This window comes from Oncorhynchus clarkii, chromosome 1 (assembly GCF_045791955.1).
Source record: "Oncorhynchus clarkii lewisi isolate Uvic-CL-2024 chromosome 1, UVic_Ocla_1.0, whole genome shotgun sequence".
Taxonomy (NCBI): domain Eukaryota; kingdom Metazoa; phylum Chordata; class Actinopteri; order Salmoniformes; family Salmonidae; genus Oncorhynchus; species Oncorhynchus clarkii.
In genome coordinates, this window is record NC_092147.1 from 20,216,137 (window position 1) to 20,240,692 (window position 24,556).

Consider the following 24,556-nt stretch of genomic DNA (forward strand, 5'->3'; position numbering starts at 1 on the left):
TCTCCATCCTATCAACACAGATCCAATCATGTGTTTCTGGGCGTAGACTTCTTTATGACATGATCATACCACAGAAATAAAGCCGCATCCACCAGTAGACAGTAGACAATGAATGAACCCCCGGCCTACCACATATGTGATTTCGAATTCACCGTGATGTGCGACACAATGATCAAGGTCTTCCTTTTATTGTTGTAATTTTCCTTTCTTCTTAATAAACATGTAATTTTCGGCATTATTGATGGATTTTTTATGACTATCATTACTTTCCCCTGCTTTCGACCGCAGTGGCTGATGGCTAAACCGGGCGGCGCTCAATCCCCGCAGTCCCAATAAAGCTGACAAGCTGACGATAAAGGCCTCTCCTGCTGGGCTTCCTCTCTGTTCAGTTTCTCTCTGCCTCCTGTGATTCCCATTACGCCATCACACAGCTCCCAGAGACCATTCACTTCTCTTATTCGCTTTCCTTCTCACAAAACCCACTGTTGCACACTATTTCAATCAATTAGAATAAAAGGCGTGTGGTTCAGGTATTACTCAGTCTAGACTCTGGAAGGTTTCTAATAGACACACCTGGGGCTACGCGGTCAGTTTATACTCTTACCAAAAACAAAGGGGTACCCCTTTTTAGCCAAGGGAAATAGGTTTTTTCTGGTTTGTAGGTTTTATACACCCCACAAAGGAATATATCTTGAGCAGTTTAACTCACCCCATGATGTTGACATTTGATATGAGGACAAGAGAGGTAGACAGGAGGGTCACATAAGGAGAAAGGAGGGTCATCTGGTGAGAAAGTATCAGAAAGCAGACTTTTGGTTTAGGTTTGCATGGTAAACAGGAAGCAGCATCCCTTTGTGTGGGTGTGTGACAGCCAACTAATAGATATGTTCACACAGGTCATAGGGAGAAGAGAAGCCAACTGTTTCATTGCTTTATTATTATTTTTAAACATTTATTTAACTAGGCAAGTCGGTTAAGAACAAATTCTAATGTACAATGACAGCCTACCGGGGAACAGTGGGTTAACTGCTTGTTCAGGGGCAGAACGACAGATTTTTACCTTGTCAACTCAGGGATTCAATCCAGCAACCTTTCGGTTGCTGGCCCAATGGTCTAACCACTAGGCTACCTGCCGCCTGCTATTATTATGTTTTGAACTGAAATCTACTGAAGTAAGTAGAAACAGATTGCACTATGCAGAAAGGGGTGAAATGCAAAATGTGTAAGATTAATGGTGGCGGGTCGTGTTTCAGAGGATGCATAGCTCTCGACCTTCGCCTCTCCCGAGCCCATACGGGAGTTGCAGAGATGAGACAAGACTGTAACTACCAATTGGATATCACAAATTTGTGGAGAAAAAAAAGGGGTACAAGTAAATAAAATAAAATAAATAAAAAATGGAAATTCCTCAAAGTGATTTAGACTTAAATCCTTGAGTCAGATAGCTCTGATACTTGTGTGACAGTCCATGATCCAATCATTGACCCTGAAGTTCAATTACAATCCAAAATTACTTTTCCACTTGAATAAATTGTACATCACCTCCAAAGATGATTTTCAAAAAGAATACAGAAACAAATACATTCTAAAAGCTTTAACAAGAGCAAGGTATTGTGTTTCATTTGAAAACAGCATAACAGTTTGTAAAATAATAATATTTCAGTATTTTACGACAGAGGGTACCCATACCTTTCAAGTCAGTTTCTCCTTTTGACAAACCGAAAAGAGCCTTTTAGAACCCACAAGCTTCCAAGATACATCATTGTCTGCTTTTGAGATATGCCTCACATGAATGTCTAATAGCGGTATAATTTTATTTCAATTTTTGGTTGAAGTAGATTGATTGACCATGACGCTCACTGTCGTCTGTGCAGGTTAATATAATATAAGAGATTCTAGTCACTTGATCCTTTAGTTTTCTTCCCAAAGGACTTTAATACCTTCCCCATACCAGACAAACCTATCGGATCACAAAGCACTGGGTACAATGAACCCTAAAACCAAACAATTCCTATTTCGATACTCTTGACTAGGGTTAAGTTTAAATAACGTTACCTGGGGTCCGATGGCAGAAAAAGTGACTTATAAGAGCCATGACCTTGAACAGGGAAGAGCTATAAACAGGGAATGAGAATCTTCAAAGCTGTCTACTGTTTTTACATGAGAGGCATTCGATTGTACATTTTGACAGATGTACAGTATGTGCATCACAGGCCACTATATGGCTTTATTTATGCTAAATTATGCACCAGTAGACTAAATTACGAGTCAGCCTTGGGTCACACACAAGAAGCGACTTTCACATCATATAAATCTTCAAAACATAAATCACAGGATATTTGTTAAATGTCACCCAAAGGCATTTATGTTCTTTCCTTTCAGTCCCATGATGCTCTGAAAGACCCCTACAGTCCATAACTAGCCTAGCTATAGTTTCAACATTACTACTATTGGTGTCTTGCTTGTAGTGCTTCGAAGGCAGTAAATGCAAATATATCATCCTGAAATAAATGACATGCACACAAAGGGAAAGTGTTTAAGCTCTGTCATTCATCACTCTCAGTGTCAATCACTCAAAATATATGCATAGATGATTAGTTCCTGGTCTCCTCCAAGGCCTATTTAAAGCTGAAGTGTAAGAGGAGACAGTGAATTACATTTCTCACAGGTCTCCAATCACATCAATTGCTCAGCTGAAGTCCATTCACTATGGGCATTCCATTGAACCTGGGTACTCTGCTCCTGATACTCCTCTTCTACACACAAGGTAAAAAAATAAAAAATACCTAGACTGCACATGTACAGTGAGCTCCAAATGTATTGAGACATTTGTTGTTGTGGCTCTACTACAGCACATTTGATTTGAAATGATACCATGACTATGGAGGTTAAAGTGCAGACTGTCAGCTTTAATTTGAGGGTATTTTCATCCATATCGGGTGAACCGTTTACAGCACTGTTTACATAGACCCCCAATAGAAATGAAAGGTATGGTATTTTCATCCATATCGGGTGAACCGTTTACAGCACTGTTTACATAGACCCCCAATAGAAATGAAAGGTATGGTATTTTCATCCATATCGGGTGAACCGTTTACAGCACTGTTTACATAGACCCCCAATAGAAATGAAAGGTATGGTATTTTCATCCATATCGGGTGAACCGTTTACAGCACTGTTTACATAGACCCCCAATAGAAATGAAAGGTATGGTATTTTTATCCATATCGGGTGAACCGTTTACAGCACTGTTTACATAGACCCCCAATAGAAATGAAAGGTATGGTATTTTCATCCATATCGGGTGAACCGTTTACAGCACTGTTTACATAGACCCCCAATAGAAATGAAAGGAAAATAATGTATTGTGTCATTTTGGAGTCACTTTTATTGTAAATAAGAGTAGAATGTTTCTAAACACTTTCACATTAATGTGGATGCTACCGTGACTATGGATAATCCTGACTGAATTGTGAATAATGATGAGTGAGACAGAGGCATAAACATATTCTATTTTTATTTACAACAAAAGTGACTCCAAAAAGACACAATACATTATTAACCATTCATTTCTATTGGGCACAAAATAATCAGAAACAACCAAAACAAACAGCAAATGCTTCCAACAAATGTGTAGTCACAAGCTTGAGGTAGTACTTGCGTGCTATGAATATGGGACCAAATACTTTAAGTAGTAAATTGCAGTAAATTTGTCCCAATACTTTTTCTCCCTTAAGTGCTGTAATTTCTAAATAACCATTTAGAAATTACAGCACTTAAGGGAGAAAAAGTATTGGGACAAATTTTCACCTGATATACACTACCGTTCAAAAGTTTGGGGGTCACTTAAATGTCCTTGCTAATGAAAGAAAAGCACAGTTTTTGTCCATTAAAACAACATCAAATTGATCAGAAACACAGTGTAGACATTGCTAATGTTGTAAATGACTATTGTAGCTGGAAACGGCTGATTTTTTATGGAATATCTACATAGGCGTACAGAGGCCCATTATCAGCAACCATCACTCCTGTGTTCCAATGGTACGTTGTGTTAGCTAATCCAAGTTGATCATTTTAAAAGCTAATTGATCATTAGAAAACCCTTTTGCAATTATGTTAGCACAGCTGAAAACGGTTCTGATTAAAGAAGCAATAAAACTGTCCTTCTTTAGACTAGTTGAGTATCTGGAGCATCAGCATTTGTGGGTGCGATTACAGGCTTAAAATGTCCAGAAACAAATAACTTTCTTCTGAAACTCTGTCTATTCTTGTTCTCAGAAATTAAGACTATTCCATGCGAGAAATTTCCAAGAAAGTGAAGATCTGGTACAACGCTGTGTACTACTCAGGTTCACAGAACAGCGCAAACTGTCTCTAACCAGAATAGAAAGAGTGGGAAGGCCCGGTGCACAACTGAGCAAGAGGACAAGTACATTAGAGTGTCTAGTTTGAGAAACAAGTCCTCAACTGGCAGCTTCATTAAATAGTACCCGCAAAACACCAGTCTCAACGTGAACAGCAGAGGCGACTCCGGGATGCTGGCCTTCTGGCAGAGTTGCAAAGAAAAAGCCATATCTCAGACTGGCCAATAAGAAGAAAAGATTAAGATGGGCAAAACAGACACTGGACAGAGGAACTCTACCTAGAATGCCAGCATCCTTGAGTCGCCTCTTCACTGTTGATGTGGAGACTGGTGTTTTTTGCAGGTACTATTTAATGAAACTGATAATAGGCATCTGTACACCTATGTAGATATTACATAAAAAATCAGCCGTTTCCAGCTACAATAGTCATTTACAACATTAACAATGTCTATACTGTATTTCTGATAAATTTTCTTGTATTTTAATGAACAAAAAAATGTCCTTGTTTTGAAAGAAAAGCACTTTTCTAAGTGACCCCAAACATTTGAACGGTAGTGGAGATGGAAATCTGATGGAAAAGCTGACAGTCTGCACTTTAACCTCATAGTCAATGTATCGTTTCAAATCCAGAGCCAAAATAACAAAAAAATGTGTGTCAGTCCCAATACTTTGAGCACACTGTATGCATTGATTCAGGGTCTTGTACTTTTGCAGTCTACTACTACTAATCCAATCAGGTATTATGCAAGGTGGTATCAACTAAGAAAAATCCACAACGATTCAGATATTATGGGTTGAGTGGATCCTGATTGTTGATGTTGTCACAGTATACGCAGGGCGTATCTATGGAGGCAAGGAGGCTGTGGCCCACAGTAGACCCTACATGGTTCTCCTGGAGAAAGCTGTTGCCAACAATCTGAAGCCAGGAAGCTTTTGTGGTTTTCTAGTGAGAGAGAGGACTTTGTGATGACTGCTGCCCACTGCAATGGGGGGTCAGTAATGTCTGCTTATCTAGTGAGGGAAAACCAATAGAAAATGTGTGGAGCCCATTGGCCTCCGTTATCTGCCCTATAAATGCTTCAACTGTTTCTCCTTGACCTTATAGCTCTATGCCTAGAATTAGAATGCATGCTGGTCAAACTACTCTTTCAATTGGATTTTTCCTGCAATCTCACCAACATTTTAATAGGGTACCATTTCAATGTCTCTAGGTTTTTCACACCTGAATATCTTTACTGTTTTTAGCCTAGGGCTATCCTACCCCATGCTTCACATAGCTCTTCCTAATGTTGCATTTACACATTTTAACAATGTATTTCTAATGTCCCCTTTGGAGCATTTAGACGTGAAACACAGCTTAGCCCAGGGCTAAGACCTCCAATAGCCAAAGGCTGAGATAAAAGGTGCAGTATGGAAAACCTACCAATAAATGTAGTCATGCACCATTAAGATATACTGCAGACTATTTAACCGTTATAAGAAAAAACATGAAATCATGTGAAATGTGTTTTTGGAACACTTTATGTGTCTCACGTTGAATAAATGATTGGAGACAGGCAGAGTAATTCCATGAATAGGCATCGGGATGAAGCCCAAAACAAACACTTTTCCAAAAATATTGAGCTGTAACCCAAACCAAAGAGCGAGGTAAAACCTCTAATAAATACACGGGGCGAGACCCGTAATAACAAATGCACAATACACGCAGCACGAAAGCCAAAATAACAACGCACATGTAATCCCAGACCAACAGACATGGGAACAATAACCAACAAAACAATGGTGAACAGAGGGCACATGTATAAAATTACTAATCAGGGGAATTGTATTCAGGTGTGCGTAATGAAACATTTCAGTGACGCCTAGAGGCCGGTGACGTAGACCTCTGGAACTGGTGCACGGAAGGAGCAGCAGTACAGGCGGAATCCGTGACAACATGCTCACGTGTTTTCACATGTTGTCACATTAACTTCCCATAAGATTTCGTGATCACATGAAAACGTGTTTTCGGGAACACTTCACGTGAAATTAATGTGGTTTTTCCGTAAGGGAAATGTCAGAGCATAGGTTGAACCAAGCGGGAAGCAAGGATATACGGTAGATTGACATTATGTTTTCAATCAGTGTCTGTGTTTGTCCACTACGGTCAGTTGCAGATATGTGTAAGAATACAGTACATTCCATTGCGTTGTGCCTCTGTCTGTGTGTATGCTACAGATCAATTAAGGTCAAGCTGGGAGTCCACAATGTGCAGCAGGAGCAAGGTCAGGAAAGGCTTGTGAAACAGGCATTTCCGCATCCAAATTATGATGAAGAATATAATAATGATATCATGCTACTCAAGGTAAAAGTCCAAGCTAGGACCTAAAGCTGCACATATTTTTATTTTGACCTACACAGGTGAAATTGTGCATGCACATTGTCACTACAATGTCAAAGTATGAAATTGATTGGTAAAAAACAGTTAACCACCATTCAATTACCAGGCTTGCTGAATAGACTATAGAACCAAGGATGTAAGTTGTAACAGTCAACAAACCTGCTCTCTCTGCCTCAAAGCTGGAGGAGATTGCAGTTTTCACCGACCATGTGAGACCCATTGGCCTCCTGCTGACAAAAGATGAGGTGTCCAAGGACTGTCTGGTGTCAGGCTGGGAGGACACTATCAGGAATGTAAAGCAAGGCTCTCCTGTGCTTCAGGACCTCAATGTGACACTGGATGAGAATCAACTTTGCTCTGACAACCATCAGGTCTGCTCATCAGGACTAAATGGACCTGCTCAGTTAAGTGGCGTCTGAAAGTATGTAATGTTAAAGGGGAAATAACATGAGAGGAATGAAAGGAAATTATAGTTTCCCTTTGGTTTGAGGACATGAATCATTCCAAGGGAAATGTGCCTTTTCATTTGCCTGGCTACCTAAACTCCTTGTTTTGGCCAAACGCTACGCCACGCACACAGACGTTAATTTGTTCTCGGGGAGGTATCCCCGATGATTTCTAAAACGCAAATACATTCTAATCGTTCTGATTGGTCCTAGAAAACAATGGGTTGAGCTAAAACACAAGTGGGTAAAGAGGTGTTTTGAATATTCGGAATTGGCTGTGATACTCAAATTCAGTGTTTCTTAATTCTGGTCCTGGGGAACCAAGTGGGTGCACATCTTTGTTTTTGCCCTAACACTACACAGCTGATTCAAATGATCAACTCATCGTCATCTTTGATGATTTGAATCAGGTGTGTAGTGCTGAGGCAAACACAAAAATGTGCATCCCTTTGGATCCCCAGGACCAGGATTAAGAAACAAATCGCTGATGACTTTGTTTTGTACAACATTCATAATTTTGACGTCACCACAAACGACTTCAACTATGGCGTCTCAGACTGAAGTATGTAGTGAACATAGAGCAGCGGAAGAATTCACTTTGAGTCGCCAGGCAACCTTTTCATTTGTTCGGTATTGTGGTCTATGTGTGTTACTTCCAGGGAGACTCTGGTGGTCCATTAGTCTGTAATGGTGTGGCCTATGGGGTGGTGTCTACCAAGACTAGAAACAACACCTACATCTACGTGCGCATCCCTGACTTCCTGGACTAGATCAATGACACCATGAAGAATTGATATGTCACTGACCAGAAACATTTTGTTAATTTGGTCAACCAGGTGCCTAGAACATGACTATGATACTGTGAAGAGTCCTAATGTGCTTATCATGCTTTCTGATTGATTTACCAGTGCTGGTTAATGTCTTTGCCCAGAGCCGCCTCTTCCTAATACTTTTTTTTTTCTTTCCCAGTGGAGTTCTCAACTTACTGATGAGAGTTTGAAAAGTAGAATACACAAGGTGCCATTTCGAAATTTGGTTGTGCATCAGCAGTTTTTTTTTATTTATCTCAGTCACTGACAGTCATTCAATTAACTCATACTAGCTAAACAATTTGTATTGCTAGGTAAGTCTAGCCAGCTATCTAAACCTTGTAGATGGCCTAATCATCACCAAATTACCGACCGGGCACGTAGGGCATGTACCCAGGGGCCCTGACCTATAGAGGCCCCCATTGATTTGTTAGTCACTCTCACACAGATATCACATTTTTGAATTTGTATTTATTAGTGATCCCCATTAGCTGTTGCCAAGGCAGCAGCTACTCTTCCTGGGGTCCAAACACATTAAGGCACTTACATCACACAAAACAAAAGATAAAACAGTACTTCATATAACATTATTACACCACTACATATCTACAATATAAAATGTATACTACCACCATACAACAATATTACAGCGTACATGTGTGTAGAGTGCATGTGCTAGTGTTTGTGTGCGTATGTGTGTCTGTACCTGTGTATCTCTTCAGGATACCTGTTGTTCCAAAAGGTCTATTTTCCTCTTTTAAAAAAAAAATCTGATTCTACTGCTTGCATAATTTACCTGATGTGGAATAGAGTTCCATGTAGTCATGGCTCTATGTAGTACTGTGCGCCTCCCATAGTTTGTTCTGTACTTTGAGACTGTGAAGAGACCTCAGGTGACATGTCTTGTTAAGCATGTGTGTCAGAACTGTGTGCTAGTAGTTTAAACAGACAGCTCGGTGCATTCAGCTTGTCAACACTTCTTACAAAAACAAGTAGTGATGAAGTCAATCTCTCCCCCACTTTGAGCCATGAGAGATTGATATGCATATTATTCATTCATGTTAGCTCTCCGTGTACATTTAAGGGCCAGCCGTGCTGCCCTGTTCTGAGCCAATTGCAATTTTATTAAGTCCCTCTTTGTGGCACCTGACCACATTACTGAACAGTAATCCAGGTGCGACAAAACTAGGGCCAGTAGGACCTGTGTTGTTAAGAAGGCAGAGCAGTGCTTTATTATGGACAGACTTCTCCCCATTTTAGCCACATGCTGTATTAACATGTTTTGACCATGACAGTTTACAATCCAGGGTTACTCCAAGCAGTTAAGTCTCCTCAACTTGCTCAATTTTCACATTATTCATTACAATATTTTTTCAATGATTTGTCCCAAATACAATACTTTTAGTTTTTGAAATATTTAGAACTAACTTGTACCTTGCTACCAATTCTGATATTAACTGCAGCTCTTTGTTTAGTGTTTTTATATCAGACAATCATAAATATGAGACACAAATCATGGAAAAACGTGTAGAATTGCAGGAAATTAGCCTTTTATGCCCCTACATGCAGTAACAATTGAAACCTCTGAATTTCCATCTGTCAAACAATGCTTTCAAATCCTGTTCTGTGCTGCAACAGTTTTAAATGTTCAATTATTTACTGTGGGATTAAACAGTAGAGTAGGGTGATGTCATTGGACACATTTATTTTGTGAATATCCGAGCAAACGGATAAGATGCGCTTTTATCAAGTTGTCCGTTCACCAGTAAGGCAACAATCATATATCTGTTAAATGGTTAATTTCATTGAGCAGTAAATTGAAAATATATAGTAAAATACATTGAACACACCAAAGATCTTTGAGACAAGACTGCCCCCTTGTGCACATCTGGATAACATACTGTCCATGTAAAATACATTAAAACAGTCTGGAATGGATTTTGAGGGCAACAGGAAAGAATGTCTCATGATGACTACTATTGAGATTACTAATATTGTGACAAATAGAGATAAAAACAAATATGAGATTCCCTAAAAACTGCTTAGGATAATTAGGTTAAGGTTAGGAAAAGGGTTAGAGAAAATGCTCTCCTAAACTGCTATGAAAAGTCACTTCCGGCTGTAATGAATTGCCGTTTTTATGTAGTTCCATTGTTTAATGCAGCATGATAGCAAAGCATCCCTCCCTACCTAACCTACATCATATTGAGCCATTATATTAGAACCCTGGCATGCCAGTCCTCTAGATCTGTTGAATACTGGCGAGTCATAGGTTTGATCGGACCACAGGTAGACGGGATACTCCTTAGTTTGTCTACACATGCATTGTATTTTTTTACAGAATAGAAGACAGCACGTGCTGGAATTGTTTTATACTGGCATGGCCTATAAACCCTATAGCTGTAGTTTCATGCACAACTTATTACCAGACTTTCCAGAAAATAAGGATCTCATGTGGGGCTGTTCCAATAGCCAGCATGACTTTTATATTAATATTCATTAGGTGTGAGTACCTCAGACTTCATTTCTACCCAGATACGACTTTCAATATAATCTCATCAAGTCACCTCTTTTTGAAACACATGCAAATGAGAAAAGAATGTGGCCTATATCAAAACCAGCACCAGAGATTTGTAAAGGTTTTTTATTTAGGAAAAATACAACCATGAAGATACAGAATGCTTAAAAAAAAATCAAATACAAAACCAATCTGATGCTATGACGAGAACAGTTGTGAAATCACTCCATTTGTACCCTCATAAAAAGTAGGTTTGTTGAAAAGAGCTCATAAGTAGTAGTTACCTTTAAGAACTGGCCCGCTTCACATTAATTCACCGCTGTGTACTCAACTGTTATGTGACAGTTCCTTATTCAAAATGTGCAGCTAATAAAATAAAAAACGTTCTCAGTAGAAACCAAAATAAATTAGACAGGAACCTGACATAGGTCAGTCAAACAGATCAGTGATCCAGAAAACAATTGAGTAGGCCCTCTTCATTTACCAGAACCCACAGCGATCCTAAAAAGCCCAGTGGACTAGAGAACATCTCCACCATCCCTCCCTCTGTCAGGTAGAACAGTGCAAACATGGTGATGGAAGGTTTCAGACATTTGTGTACATTCCCCTCATTCAGACTCATCACTATTAATGGGTGGCAAAGCAGTCAATCAAATCAACCAAAATAAGTGCAAGCATTTTCATACTTTGTTACAGAGCAGAGCTTTGAAACTACAACAGCATTACCATTCTCTATCCAAGATACATTCCCTGTCTTTCAGGTTGTGCACAGCCCAAAGTGAGGCAAAGGCCTACAGCACATGAGCCTTGCTCTTTCGAGCTCCCCACAAAAACTGTAAATTAAAATTTCGTTCTCTGCGGTTTTCAATAACAAATAAGGAGGATCAGAAAGTAAAAAACAAAAACTTGGAACAGACCGGTGGTGGGTGGCTCGGAGTGCAAGCCAGCCCTCCCCGCACTTATCCAGGACTGCTCTTATCTACATGGTGGGTTTCAGAAGAAGATTTAAAGTGTCGCGGAGCAGCAGGCGCTGGGCTAGGACCAGGCCAGGCCTGCCGTCATCGGGATGGGGCCCCCGGTTCGGGGTGAGGGGCCGTGCCCAGACGACAGACATCCGGACGCCACTGTCCTACCAGCCACCCTCGTCACCTGTAGAGAAGTTGGAGAGACACAGGTTACCTTGATTCTGTGGATGGTAGGGGGCTCATCTCTCGAAAGGGACCCTGCTGCTACTGAACGTTAATTCCTTTTGAAGATACATAGAAGTGGTAGCAAATTATGCTGGAGTGAATTACATTTTCTGTGACAAATACTCTATCTGAAGGCAGGCCAGCTGATTGAGAAACTTTTTGTTTCTATTTAACAAGCGCAGTCAACCTCCGCTCGATGAAAGCAATTTTATGTCGGCTTATTCCATGGAGAGAACTTTCAACAACAAAACTACAGAGCAGACAGACAAGGCAATCCTGCTACTTCTATATGCAAATTACATCAACAAGAAAGGTGACTGGCTCCATTGTGTGTGTGTGTGCAGATCCTTGTACTGCAAGGCAAAGAAGCAAAGGAATATACACCTCTACAAAAAAGCTGCTACAAGACAGAGAGAAAAAGCTTATGACAAGAAAAGCAGGAAGTAGAGAGCTAATGCTATGGCCCCTGTAGGATAGCTCGCGCCAAGACAGTTGCAGACCGAGGTCAGCCTACCTTGGCTTTCTGCAGTGCTAAACTGGGCCTTCAACATATTTCAACTACAGGAGTCAGCCTCACTGTGCGCCACTGACAACAGCACCGCCTGTTCAGAGAAGAGAAAGCCCAGTGGTTAATGACGAGGTCCCAGGTTCTCCAACAAGGAGGGAAACACAAGTACACTAAGGCCCATCTGCAGACCCTCTTCCACAGATGCTCCCTAAAGGAATGGATGTTGTATATTGAGTCTTTCCTATACCACATACCTTCAACACCAAATGACTCCCATATTCCAATACTAACCTGGTAGGGCATTTGTTTGTAAGAAATACCCAGTGTCCACCACTAGGTTCATTTGCAACTCTTTATTCTTGAAGATGAATTATGTACCACATATTGTGAAACACCAAAAGTGTAACTTGGGAAGGTGTATTTCTCTATGGTCAGGAAAGAATGGGAATAGGGAACCCATTTCTCCATTACACATGACTAAAGGCCTCATACATTGAGAAAATGACTAATTTCACTGATCTTTTCATCCATCAGTTGGTCCAAGACCATAGGGGGCAAACCCGGTCGAGAGGAGCCCATCCAGCTGCTATACAGGGCAAGAACCTGCCTCGGCTCTGGTGTTGATTGGCCGATTCCAAATATATGGTAGCTTTCAGGGATGTTGCTGTCCAGGCACCAGATTGGCTGCCTATCCTGACTCCCTACACTTGTGTAAGCTTATAAGAAGCCTCACCATAGCTATCGTAGCTGTCTCTGTACGAACCTCCTGAACGATCTCCATATCCTCCTCCTTGTGCTCTGTGGACAGAATAAGAAATGTCCATCAGTAAACAAGAATTGGACGAGCAGAAGCAAGTTGAGTAACATCAAATTCAAAATGGTCTTCCTAAAAGTGCTTGCCTACTGTCAAAATGGGCACATAGCTCCTTAAAATGCATTGTGATTTACCTATAGGATCTATACTCTTCACCTTTCCCTTGTCTTCCCAAATTCTATCAATTGCTAACATATAGCAGCTATGTATATGCAAATATGACTTTATGTAGCTGAGGTGGTATATCACCACTATTCACCTGTCTTTGTTGTAGTAGCCTCTTTCTGATCCGTATGAGCCTCCACTTCTGTTGTCGTAACGTCCACCACCATATCCCCGGTCTCCACCACCTGTAATATAACTTGTGGTTAACAGCTGAATCAAAGGAATGCTAAAAGCAGCCATGCACTCATCTTATGGTTAAATGTGTTAAGAGAATATCAAACACCACTCTTCAGTTTGGACATGCTATCAGTAGCCCAACAGATGTCTCAATCAAACCTCTACAGCTACTAGACAACAGCAACAGTCACTGCAAAACAAAAAGACATGGGAACGTAGGAGTGGTTATTAAGGATGAGGGATCGGGGGGGGGGGGGGGGGGTCAGAGTGTGGGGTGCACACATACGCACTGACTACTTCTGGTTAGTTCTGCAAGCCACAGAATCCCAGGCTAGCGCAGGTGTGAGGACATCTTTGTAGGGTTGGGACTGGGGTGTCAGTCACTCCAAGGCAAACGAGGGAGGGACACTCAAGGTCAGGGTGCTGTAGGATAAAAAACAACAAACTTGCCTCGTGAGAAGCCACGCCCACCTCTTCCACCACCACCACCTCTGCCTCCACGGAAGTATCCTCCTCCACCTCCTCTGCCGCCTGAAGAGCCCCCTCGGAATCCGCCTCCGGACCTGCCACCACCGCCAGATTTGCCCGCCTGGTCGACACGGATCTGTCTGCCATCAAGAGACTGACACAGAAAGGGTTGGGGATATAAAGAATACACCATTAATATCATCGTTGCACAGTCAAGACAGTTGTGTTTAAGGGCGGAGTTGAGGTTTAATTGTCACCTTGCCATTCATGGCCAGCATAGCATCCTTGGCCTCATCTGGGTTCTCGAAGGTGACGAAACCAAAGCCCCTGGACCTCTGAGTTTCTCTGTCTTTAATTACAACAACTAGACAGAGACATTTTATTTAAAGACTATAGACACACAAGGCAACCTTGCAAGACGTGTATCATTCAAAACATGTTCAAATAGTGGACCACCAGATATATTTTTTTTTTACATTGCTCCCAATATCCAACAGTTAGTCGCTTACCTTCAGATATTTGCCCATATTTGGAGAATACATCTTCTAATGACTGTTCGTTAGTGTCAAAGCTGAGGCCACCCACAAAAAGCTTCCCTTCGTCAGACATCCTTCCTTTTCACCACTGCAGAAGAGAAGAAATAACATGTTTATTTTGGATGCAATGATTTATTTGCAATGAACTGTTAGCAGCAGGGCTGGAATTGGGGGAGTTCTGAGTGTATATGTTTTTTTAATTTTTTATAGCTAAATCTGATTAGGTGGGCCTGGCAGTGCCTACGCCACTGGATAGGAGGTTATTATTGGATGCAAACCTCTGTTCTATTCTTGCAATGGTGCACTTACACACGCAATAACAAAATTATTTTTAAGTTGTTTGGCTTGATTCTGATTTGTATTTTTACCCAATGCCAAGTATGTTGTATTACCAACATGAAGGTAACCTAGCAAGTTTGATAAAAACCAGTCAAGTGCCAGCGAGTGAAGAACAAATGCGTATGGGGGGGGGGGGGCTTAGCTCATAAAGGCCCAAGACCATTCTACCCCCCGGTAGCTAGCGCTGCCTTCTCGTCCTCTCTTTCCCAATATAACGCTACCGTAGCTAGCTAGTTCACGGTCCCTAGCTAATGAAATGTGCGTTTTCGCAACAAAAAGCGGATGAGCAGATGAGTGCGTGCGATTCAGTTCCGTTTTTAGTACAAATCAGTAAGCGACATCGTCTTCCCTGCCCCCTCATGTCCCAGGCCTAGATGTGAAACTCCCTTTGTTCAACATTGTCCAACAACCACAACGGCGCCATTTATGATAGTGCTAATGGCCCCTGACTAGCCAGCTATCACTGCGTCATTGCATCGACTAACGTTTCTGAGCACGCTCGCTTGTATAGCAAAATGTGGGCATCGGCATTATGACAAATGTAAGAAAGTTGGTCTGTTCCGCACACCACAATATAATTGTCCATTAATTCGGACATCGAACACAATTTACTATCATGATGTTATCGTTGGCTACCTGCTCGCTAGTTAGCTGCATCTTGAGCCACCTTCAGACTCCTCCTCGGGTGATGTCACACTCATTTAGCCTGCCACAATCTTGGTAGCGCCTGTCACGAATTAAATAAAATACGTTTACGAACAAACATTCATGGAAAAGGTTATTACAATCGCTTACCTCCGATAAAACAGAATATCTTCCGACCGACCTGCAGCAGATGGGAATGAATGAGATGCGAGGCCTCCCGGTATATGTATTGATGGGTCCCTTGCAGTTACGCCCAGCTTATGAATATTAAGCAGAGAAAACCCTCCACAGCTCAGGAATAGCATTTCAGATATTTTTTAAATCAAAGTAAATTTGTTACATTGAAGGGTCAACTACAGCCAACTGCCTGTGCATTTGCCTATCTTTGGGTCAATACATCCACCGATTCAACGAGTAGTCCTGAATGGAAAGTCTGTGTACTGTACTACAGACATTACAAGAACGTCCCATGAAATGTGCAAGAGACAACCAATTTGAGAAAAAAATGTTTAATCCATTCAATTTCCAAGACGTTCATTTGAGTACTTCACTAAAAAATACAAAGTGTATACTTGTAATACAGGTACTGCATTGGCACGCCAGAATGACAATCCGTTTGGTAAACGTCATGGATATATAAAATCTGGTTCAGATATGCACTCCCATTCCAAGGCAGGTCTTGACTAAACAACAAGTCCAGTTCAGCAGCACATCTCCAGTTCAGTCTTAGATATCTCCTGGTGACGATTTTCCAATGAGCTGTTTCAGGGCAAACAATCCTGTGGTGAACCTGGAATAAAGAATAAAGTTAGAATTAGTCAGAAGGAATACAGTAAAATGACAGGAGTGCACTGCTAGAAATGTAAACTCAAGTTAGTTGCACGCTACTGTTAATAGTCAGATCAACAGCATGCATCCAATTCTTACCAAGTGTGTACTTCTCCTCACACTTAAAAGCATTGGATTGGTGTAAGCATATTCTGTAGGGAGTTCCCACAGGGTCGTACACACTGGGATTGAGCAAAAAAACCTGCCTGTCCTTTGATGCAACTCTTCTGAACACGGCCAAAAGTTGACTTGTATCTTTGATGGACAAACAGACAATGTAGGTCGTATACGATTTTAGTGTTCATGTATCTGAGTGGGACCATAGCCTTATTACAAGCCAATTTAAAACATGCACTGGTTGTATACTGTAAATATGAACCCTTCCGTGAGTGACACCTGATCTCATCTGACTAAAGGACAGAAAAGCAGGGTTTCACAACACTGCCTTCAACAATAAATGTGTCAGATCAGTGACTGTCATTTAAGGGGAACGCAAACAAGGCCCATGACGTCAGCTCGAAGGCATTCAGTACACAGAATACCCACCTCCAAGGAAGCACTGGAACGAAACAGTCAGCGTCGAAGTCCAGAACCTCGTGTTAAAGCAGGCTTTCACATCCAACGCTTAGTTTAACCTGATCGAGTAACAAGACTGTAATTAGTAGAGTACAGCTTTTGAGGGCAACAATATGACATGCATTTGTTTATCATTATCAACATGAACTACAGATGTGCTAAACAGCATCAACTTCTAGCATTAGACAGTGTTAATCCTATCAAAGTCGATTGAATGTTAAGATGTTTATACAAAACAAATTACATAGTGATAAACTTGACAAGCAAAAGTAGAAAGGTGATAGCTGTCTAGAATTGAGGTAGACTCAGCAATATGACGTAGATGCAGAAAGTGAACAGCAGTGGGATAATTTCCACAACTACTAAACGCTTGAAGCAAGGCTCAACAACTTTGCTGTTTTGGTGCCCTGGCTAAAACGCTGTGAAGCGAACCTGTGCACAGTGTGACCAAGTAAAGTCTATTGCGTCCCAATCAATGTCTGCACTTCTGCTTGTGACAACATCATTTTGCAGAGTCTACCTTTAAAGATGAAGACATCTTTTGCAATCACTGGGAGAACAATACTTGTAGTTTCACAGATCAAAACTGGGAGGATCTTGTTTTACACTAGGGATACTTGAGCCATGACAACTTATGGAATTTTCAAAAGCTCAATGGTCATTTTCAGAGTCTAGTAGTCCCAATGGTCTATGGGGACAGGGTGAAAATTCTTTTAAAAAAAAACACAAAAAACAGGATACGCTACTGAACGTACTCATGCAACTCAGGGTTCTGAACAGTAACGGCTAGGGCCTGAGGAAGTGACAGCGGTAGTTGTAAAGTTGAAGGCAGTTAAGATGGACATCAAAATGAGAACTTTGAGGGATGCGAACAGGAGAGCAAAAGTCTTTACCTCACATTACTGGCCTATTTCCACTTATGAACTAGCCAAGAGAGCAGCATTCACCAGAGTGGATTCACGTGTCGGTAGGCACAACACTTCATTCTCCAAGGACTTTGTTGAGTTCCAAAACGATAGTAGAGCTCTTGGGCGCAATGAAGCATTATAAAAGAACCAGTGCCAGCACGACATTTCATTTCTATTCTGCTTGCAACACACCCAGGCCCCCCACAATGACTAGCTTCAGGTTAGATCTTTTAGCATCCTCTGAGTATTAAGTCAGCCACCCTTCCAAAATGAGATCCCACCTTTCAGAATACCCTTTCCAGCAGAGACTATGCTTTCATTTCTCAACATCGCTCCCTACCAGACTCGCATTGCATAACATTTAGCTGGCTTAGTGTGAACAGGCTTAAGTTCTTTGAAGGCACAAGAAATCAGAGCATTTTCAACGGATTGTTTAATAGGCTTCATGAAGCCAGGATATACAAAAAAATAAATTGGGTGTTTGTACACAGAACAGAGCACATATCCTTGTAGTAACATTGAGTGATCGTGAATGTTGAGTCCATCATTATGCACGTTTGAGAAGAGCAAAGTACCTTAGGCCAACTGCAGAAGGCTGCAAACACCTAGTATACCTTTCAATGAAATTAAATTATTTTGCCAGTAAGTCATTCACTCTTTGGATACTGAGTATTTACAAATCTTTAGCAATATCAAGGTGGTCTGCTGGAAACCAGTGCTCCCACTTAGCATTCCTACCTTGTTACACTAAAGGAATGCATTACAGAACTGAAGGAGCACATCACAGCTTGTCAAGCTTCTAGTGTAAATTTCACAGATTTTTTTTTTTTTTTAAAGTCCAGAATTCACAACGCCAGTTAAAATAAGCTTAAATGGAAACATGTTACTACTGATATTTGAGTCTTCCGATTGAGCAGGAACATGGGCAAGACTGAATTTGTCTTAGAAGCTATCAGGCTGTGTTGAACAGATTACGAGTTAACGGTGGAAACAGGTTTCATTGCAAATTTTTTTTTTTTTTTTTTTTTTTTTTTTACCTTTATTTAACCAGGCAAGTCAGTTAAGAACAAATTCTTATTCTTAATAAAGCCATTAATTATCAAATTTGATTCTCCCAGTGTCCACTCTTCCTGCAACACCAGGAGGGCATACTGAACTTAAGGTATTAAGATCTTTAGTGAGCGTCAAGGCTTACAGTAATTAAACGCTACAGGATTTCAATTACTGTCATGACAGATCCTGTAGAACACAACACAAAAAAACTAAAGATACTGCCAAGTTTGTTAAAGAAAACACTAGAACCAGATACCACAAACAGAAGAAAAAAAGTGTCTTCGAAGAGCGCATCTTTTAAAAAACAGCCAGCGAAGGGACGATCTTGCAATCAGGAAGTTTGTTTTTGTTTTTACTCGTGTGTAGCTGAGGACAAGAAGAAGCCACAAGTGTAAAGGCACTGCAGCATTCGGACATTTCTCACACAGACTAGAACCTATTAATATTTTGTGCCACAGTTCTCATTGAAACAGTAAAGCATCAGGGCAAGGGGCATTGGATGTGAACTTATGCCTCTTCAAAAGAAAACTGACTCAGTGAAAAAAAATATTGAAATGTCTTTCTGCTCCTGTGTGGGTGGCAGAGCTGGAGTTTTGAGCAGGCCTGGGTATTTTAACATGCTAATCCAAGAGGGCACAGGCTTTCGGATACTGAGCAACAAAAGTCTTAAAGGGCCATTCTGGGAGTCTATGCAATCATGTCCAGTCCGTACTAAACATTTCTAGTCCATACCAACAGTGAGTTCATGGCAACTAGGCTACATCAAACTTACCATAGCTGTCATAGCTGTCTCTGTAGGATCCCCCAGAGCGGCCACCATAACCACTTTCACCACCACTCCTAAAAATGTGCACATATGAACGCTGGTTAACGGAAACCAAGGAAAAGTACATGATTATCCTAGAAAAACAACTTCTGAAGCTAAAAAGCCTATTAATGTTACTAAAACCAGCTGACTGATCACTTAGGTCAGCACTTTAGAGAAAAATAAAACCATTAAATTAAGTCTTACCTGGCCTCTCTGTAACCTCCGCTGCCACCCCCAGAGGAGTATCCTCCACCACTCCTGTAGCTACCACCGTAACTCCTGTCTCCTCCACCACCGTAACTTCTGTCACCTCCATAGCTTCTCTCTCCCCCATAGCTTCTCTCTCCTCCACCATAGCTTCTGTCACCACCATAGCTTCTGTCTCCTCCACCATAGCCGCCACCTACGGCAAAAATAAGAGCATTTCAGTCAAAGGCCCTTCAGTTTGGAGCAAGGTCAAAAAAAAAAAAAAGGGTGTGACAGAGCAAACGGAAGCTAACCACTTTGCAATGCCAGCCCTTAACTCGTCCTAAATAACCATGCCCACCTCTTCCTCTGCCTCCTCTGAAGCCACCAGAACCCCCTCTGAAACCGCCAGAACCCCCCCTGAAGCCACCACCACCACCACGGTCAGATCTTCCTCCCGACTTGCCAGCTTCATCCACACGGATCATCCTGCCATCAACAGACTGAAGGGGGGTGGGGGGTAAGTTAATACCAGTGATTTATATCAGTCGAAGATCTGCATGTGTGTGGAAAGAATCCCCTCACCTTGCCATTCATTGCAGCCATTGCATCTTTGGCATCTTCAGGGTTTTCAAAAGTCACAAAGCCGAAACCCCTGGACCTCCGAGTCTCTCTGTCTCTTACAACATCAACTGTGTATGGGGGGGGGGATTAAAACATTGTTTTTTTTTAATCAACCACCCATATGGCCAAAACCTACTTGTGGCAACACAAGCATCATTGCCAATCTGTTAACCAGGTCCTGGAGAGGCAACATACCTTTAGCAATGTTGCCATACTTGGAAAACGCCTCTTCCAGTGAAGTTTCATCTGTGTCAAAACACAATCCTCCAACAAAAAGCTTTCCTTCGTCAGACATCTTTATCTAGAGAGAAAAAAAATAAGCACCTGGCCTACACACACATTGTTTAGAAGACATTCACTGTTTTGAGAACTGAAGGAAAAACTACTGAGAAAAACAATTTCACATACGGATGGCACCAGAAGCGCTAATTGCTATGAAGCCATACATTTTAAGCGATAAGGCTATTTTCTTCCACCAATAGTTTAAATGCGTGCAGGCAGCCGTGTTTTAACCCGTGCAATAAAGTTACCTAACGTCAATACACTCGCTATAATTTAGCAGGCCAATTTACTAACGTTCGCTAAGTTACCTGGGAAACAGTGGTAAAATGCTCAACCATGGTGACTAACCAAACAGGCAAGTACCCACCATAACCTTGAGCTGATGTTAGCTAGAGAGGCGCTAGCCAAAAAACAGGCAGCACACAAAGGATAGTTAACAAACTAGCTAAGCGTTAGCAGGCGAACGATAAACCAGTCCCATTAGCCATTTCAATCCTCACAGTAAACACGACCTGGCCCCGATTTGGCCTATCCTGCAACGTCAGCTAGCGTATTATCTGGTAATTCGTTTACGTTACCTAAACAGCGGCAGTAATGTTGCCACGCCGACGTCCAAAATATATCTAGTTACTTTAGTTAGTTAACGGTTCATGTTAGCTAATGAAACGTGCATTAGCGGACGGCCATTTTGTAGGTAACTACCAACGACGTTGTTAGCAAGTTACTAGACCGAATTTGGCTTTGAAATACCATCCAGGTGTAACGGCAAATAACGTGAAAAAACAAGTGAACATTGGCACTGGAAATAGAATAACGTTACATACCGAGTAAAGTTACACACGAGGACGGGGGCCTAAGGACTAATCATGGCTAACGCTAGCTCGTTAACGTTATAATCGCTTCAATTCCTTCATCGTCATGAACACGTTTGCTTGCCAAATTGCAAAGCGAACGTTGATTAGAAAGTAAATGGTCAAAGACAATTATTTCCCATAGGAAATGAAAAGGCATTGTGGTACATTTACCCGGTAATGATTAGAATTGAGTGAGTAAACAGTTACCTTTGTGTGGTTTGGCGTCGTCTGAGAAATATGTCAAAATGGCTCCAATATATGAGAGTCTGCGTGAGACATGAATATATAGCAAAAGGGGCGTACGCATCATGGAGGTAAAATAAGAACGGTGTGCATGCGGCAAGTCGTTTTTGCTCAGTCCACCTGACGGCGGTAAAGCATCATGTAGTGTACAGGGGAGGCCAAATAAAATAAAACAAGTGTGGGTAGGCTAGGTATACTGTATTTTCATGTATGGTATTATCTCATGATATTCCGAATACACTTGGTGAAAGATTTGGACTGACAGTTGCAGAGTTCGTGCAAAGATTATTAACCCAATATAGGACATCTGCATCGTTTTCAATGGCAGCAAATGGCCACTGTACTCCCAAATTCGCTGCTCTGGTGTCTGGTTTGGGATGTTTTCTGATAAACCAAAACTACTGTACATAGGCTACATTAAGTATACAAACCAAAGGTTTGCCATTTACATTCCTATACACCAGACCGGTCTGATCATATTTACAGTTTTGCAGCCCCTCTGATGTTGCTGTTCTTGCACTAGACAAGACCAAGGAGCATATTGGTCCCGACCACAGCCAGGCTATAAATACCAGAGCTAACAGGCCAACATGAGTGCTGCTATCCTCTGCCTTACCTCCTACACACATACGCTCTGCGGCTTCCTGTTCGTTACCACAGTTTTCCACCCAGCGCTGACTGCCTCACCGCCTCCTCATATTCTCTCTAAGCAAAAAGCCATCCTTTCCACCCAACTGGATGACAGATGTGCAGGCCACCGCCATCTCTCTCTATCTCTCTATTTTTCTCCGGTTTACAATGTCCCATTATTCACTCAGGGCCTCAAACCATTACTAATAATTCAAATTATGTGAGAGAAGAGTAAGGAATGCCAAAAACACGTGCACATGTAAACTTATCTAGTATGTGTGTCTGTGCAACCTCAAATAATGGTAGCCTATGTAATGCAGATGAGGTCAACATATTATTTAATTCAAGTAAAGCTGCGCTAATATACAATCAGACAGAGGGGGACGCTGTAAGTGCATGTTTTGATGGTCGGATGGCACCTGCCTTCTCATAGTGCTGGCTGGAACAGTGCTTCCACAGAGGTTCACAGATATTGCTGTGCCCTGGCAGTGGGCTCTCTGTTAGATGTTGATTGTTATTCTGTGGATGCAGCATTTCAGAGGCAGTGTGAGCCTAGATGTGTTCAGGCTTGGCTGCCATGACATGTTGTTTATCTCACATGATTATCCCACAAAACAATCCATCAAATGTATTTATGAAGACCTTTTACATAATCAGATGTCACAAAGTGCTATACAGAAACCCAGCCTAAAATCCCAAACAGCAAGCAATGCAGATGTAGCTGCACGGTGGGTAGGAAAAACAACACAGCTGTCTGCCCTGGTTCTGAGCACCATTGCCAAGCCCAAAACTGACAAGCAGAGCAAAGCAATACATCTGCTAAAATAGGATAGCAATGGACAATGGGTTTTTGTGGCACTATGATATATAATTTTAAAGATTGCTTTGATATGTTGTGTAATCAGAAGAAACAGTACATAACAAAAGTACTTTGCCCCAACCACATAAATAGCAAGCCTTTCACATTCACTTCCCTTTTAAAGCAGTATAACACTGACCACACCTACCAGAAGAGAAGAATACATCTACCTATGTTGAAAACATTCAGAGTGAAAGCTGAAATAGCAGCTCCTGACGCAGTGGCCCTGTGCCTTTAAGAGGTTAAATAAGATCACATTGTTATTCTGGGTTTGTTCACACACTGCTTGTGGAGGTGGATGTATAGTGGTGGTGACGAGGGTGGGGCGATATGTAGGAGTCTCGAAACATGTGTCTCCGGAGGCCAATATGGATTAGGGAGAGAGGGAGGGAGGGAAGGTGAGAGAGAGAGAGAGAAATGAAGACAGCAAGAGAAAGAGAGGATAGTCCTTCGAGTGGATCCTCTCTGATTTACTGCTCTTCTATGATAGAAATGTATAATTTCCCCAATTTCCTCTAATTCTGTCATTATGTTGAGACCACAGCTGATGCCTCAGATGCTACACTTCTCAGATTTCAGCACTGCAAGGAGAATTTGCGCTCGTCATTATAAAGCTAACCTCTCTCAACCATTGTTTTTGAGATGTAGGTCTATGCTGAAAAAACCCGAATACATTTTTTTTCACTCACCTTAGAAAACCCATTCACAGCAGGCTCAATGCAATAAATCAATGTATTAAGTGTTAAGTAACATGCTGCACTCCCTACACCTAAGCGTTAGACTAGTGAATAAAACTAATTGTAATTATTGAAATGCTCTATGGTGGTGCTAGAGTAAATTGAAGGGCTCACACAGATGAAGGAGGGAGAGGCTGGAGAGGGTTGGCAGTACTCCAGGTAGAAGAGGTGAGTCATGTCTAACTCAGACAGACTATCAGCGAGTGTGTGTGTGTGTATGTGCAGTCTAAAATCTGTACATGCGTATGTGTGTGTGTGCTTATTCCCATTTGAGTGAGGATGTGTGTGTGTGAGCATGTGCCAGACATAGTGACTATAGCCTTCTTTATCACCCTGCGCCAAGTGCCCTCCAGTGCCCAGTGGGAGTCATGGTTCATGTGACCTATAGTAGTATCAAACTGCTTAGTGGATGGAAGGAACCTGTAAAAAAACACAGAAAGGTTTTAGGTTATTCTGATTAGGACAGGAGATGAGTTTATGAGTCACTCACCTCACACACACACACACACTTGTATATCAAATTACACAAGCAAATTTGGGTAGAGTAAGATTTTAATAACCATCAGTGAGCATGTCAGTGACTCTCTGGTCCAATCCCAAATCGACCCA

The 24,556-nt window shown here is 41.5% G+C and overlaps 2 protein-coding genes and 1 pseudogene across 15 annotated transcripts; 1 reads left to right on the top strand and 2 right to left on the bottom strand.

The window, feature by feature from the left end:
• The first annotated feature begins 2,709 nt into the window (after positions 1–2,709).
• LOC139415602 (duodenase-1-like) lies at positions 2,710–7,984 on the top strand (annotated as a pseudogene).
• A 2,645-nt stretch (positions 7,985–10,629) lies between these two features.
• LOC139383724 (cold-inducible RNA-binding protein B-like) lies at positions 10,630–15,608 on the bottom strand. 8 transcript variants are annotated; one of them, XR_011628806.1, is made up of 9 exons: positions 15,541–15,585; positions 15,351–15,441; positions 14,349–14,463; positions 14,097–14,203; positions 13,843–13,993; positions 13,289–13,379; positions 12,979–13,013; positions 12,222–12,309; positions 10,630–11,666 (listed from the first exon to the last, which is right to left on the bottom strand). XR_011628806.1 is itself a non-coding variant. In XM_071128605.1 (7 exons), exons 2-7 carry the CDS (start codon positions 14,446–14,448, stop codon positions 11,647–11,649), a joined length of 504 nt encoding a protein of 167 aa, XP_070984706.1. In that variant the 5' UTR covers positions 14,449–14,463; positions 15,510–15,608; the 3' UTR covers positions 10,630–11,646. The 8 variants fall into 8 exon arrangements, 4 of the variants coding, with proteins under 4 accessions (XP_070984706.1, XP_070984485.1, XP_070984776.1 ...); XR_011628803.1 differs by lacking the exon at positions 15,351–15,441 and having other exon boundaries at positions 15,510–15,605; XR_011628782.1 differs by lacking the exon at positions 15,351–15,441 and having other exon boundaries at positions 13,822–13,993; positions 15,510–15,605.
• A 241-nt stretch (positions 15,609–15,849) lies between these two features.
• On the bottom strand, positions 15,850–21,788 carry LOC139383368 (cold-inducible RNA-binding protein B-like). 7 transcript variants are annotated; one of them, XR_011628757.1, is made up of 8 exons: positions 20,998–21,708; positions 20,538–20,932; positions 20,304–20,410; positions 20,080–20,221; positions 19,737–19,935; positions 19,497–19,564; positions 16,734–16,822; positions 15,850–16,149 (listed from the first exon to the last, which is right to left on the bottom strand). XR_011628757.1 is itself a non-coding variant. In XM_071128147.1 (7 exons), exons 2-7 carry the CDS (start codon positions 20,635–20,637, stop codon positions 19,077–19,079), a joined length of 630 nt encoding a protein of 209 aa, XP_070984248.1. In that variant the 5' UTR covers positions 20,638–20,932; positions 20,998–21,708; the 3' UTR covers positions 18,852–19,076. The 7 variants fall into 7 exon arrangements, 4 of the variants coding, with proteins under 4 accessions (XP_070984248.1, XP_070984172.1, XP_070984099.1 ...); XR_011628771.1 differs by having other exon boundaries at positions 15,853–16,149; positions 20,538–20,643; positions 21,686–21,788; XR_011628762.1 differs by having other exon boundaries at positions 15,853–16,149; positions 20,538–20,671; positions 21,686–21,751.
• Between the last annotated feature and the right edge of the window lie 2,768 nt (positions 21,789–24,556).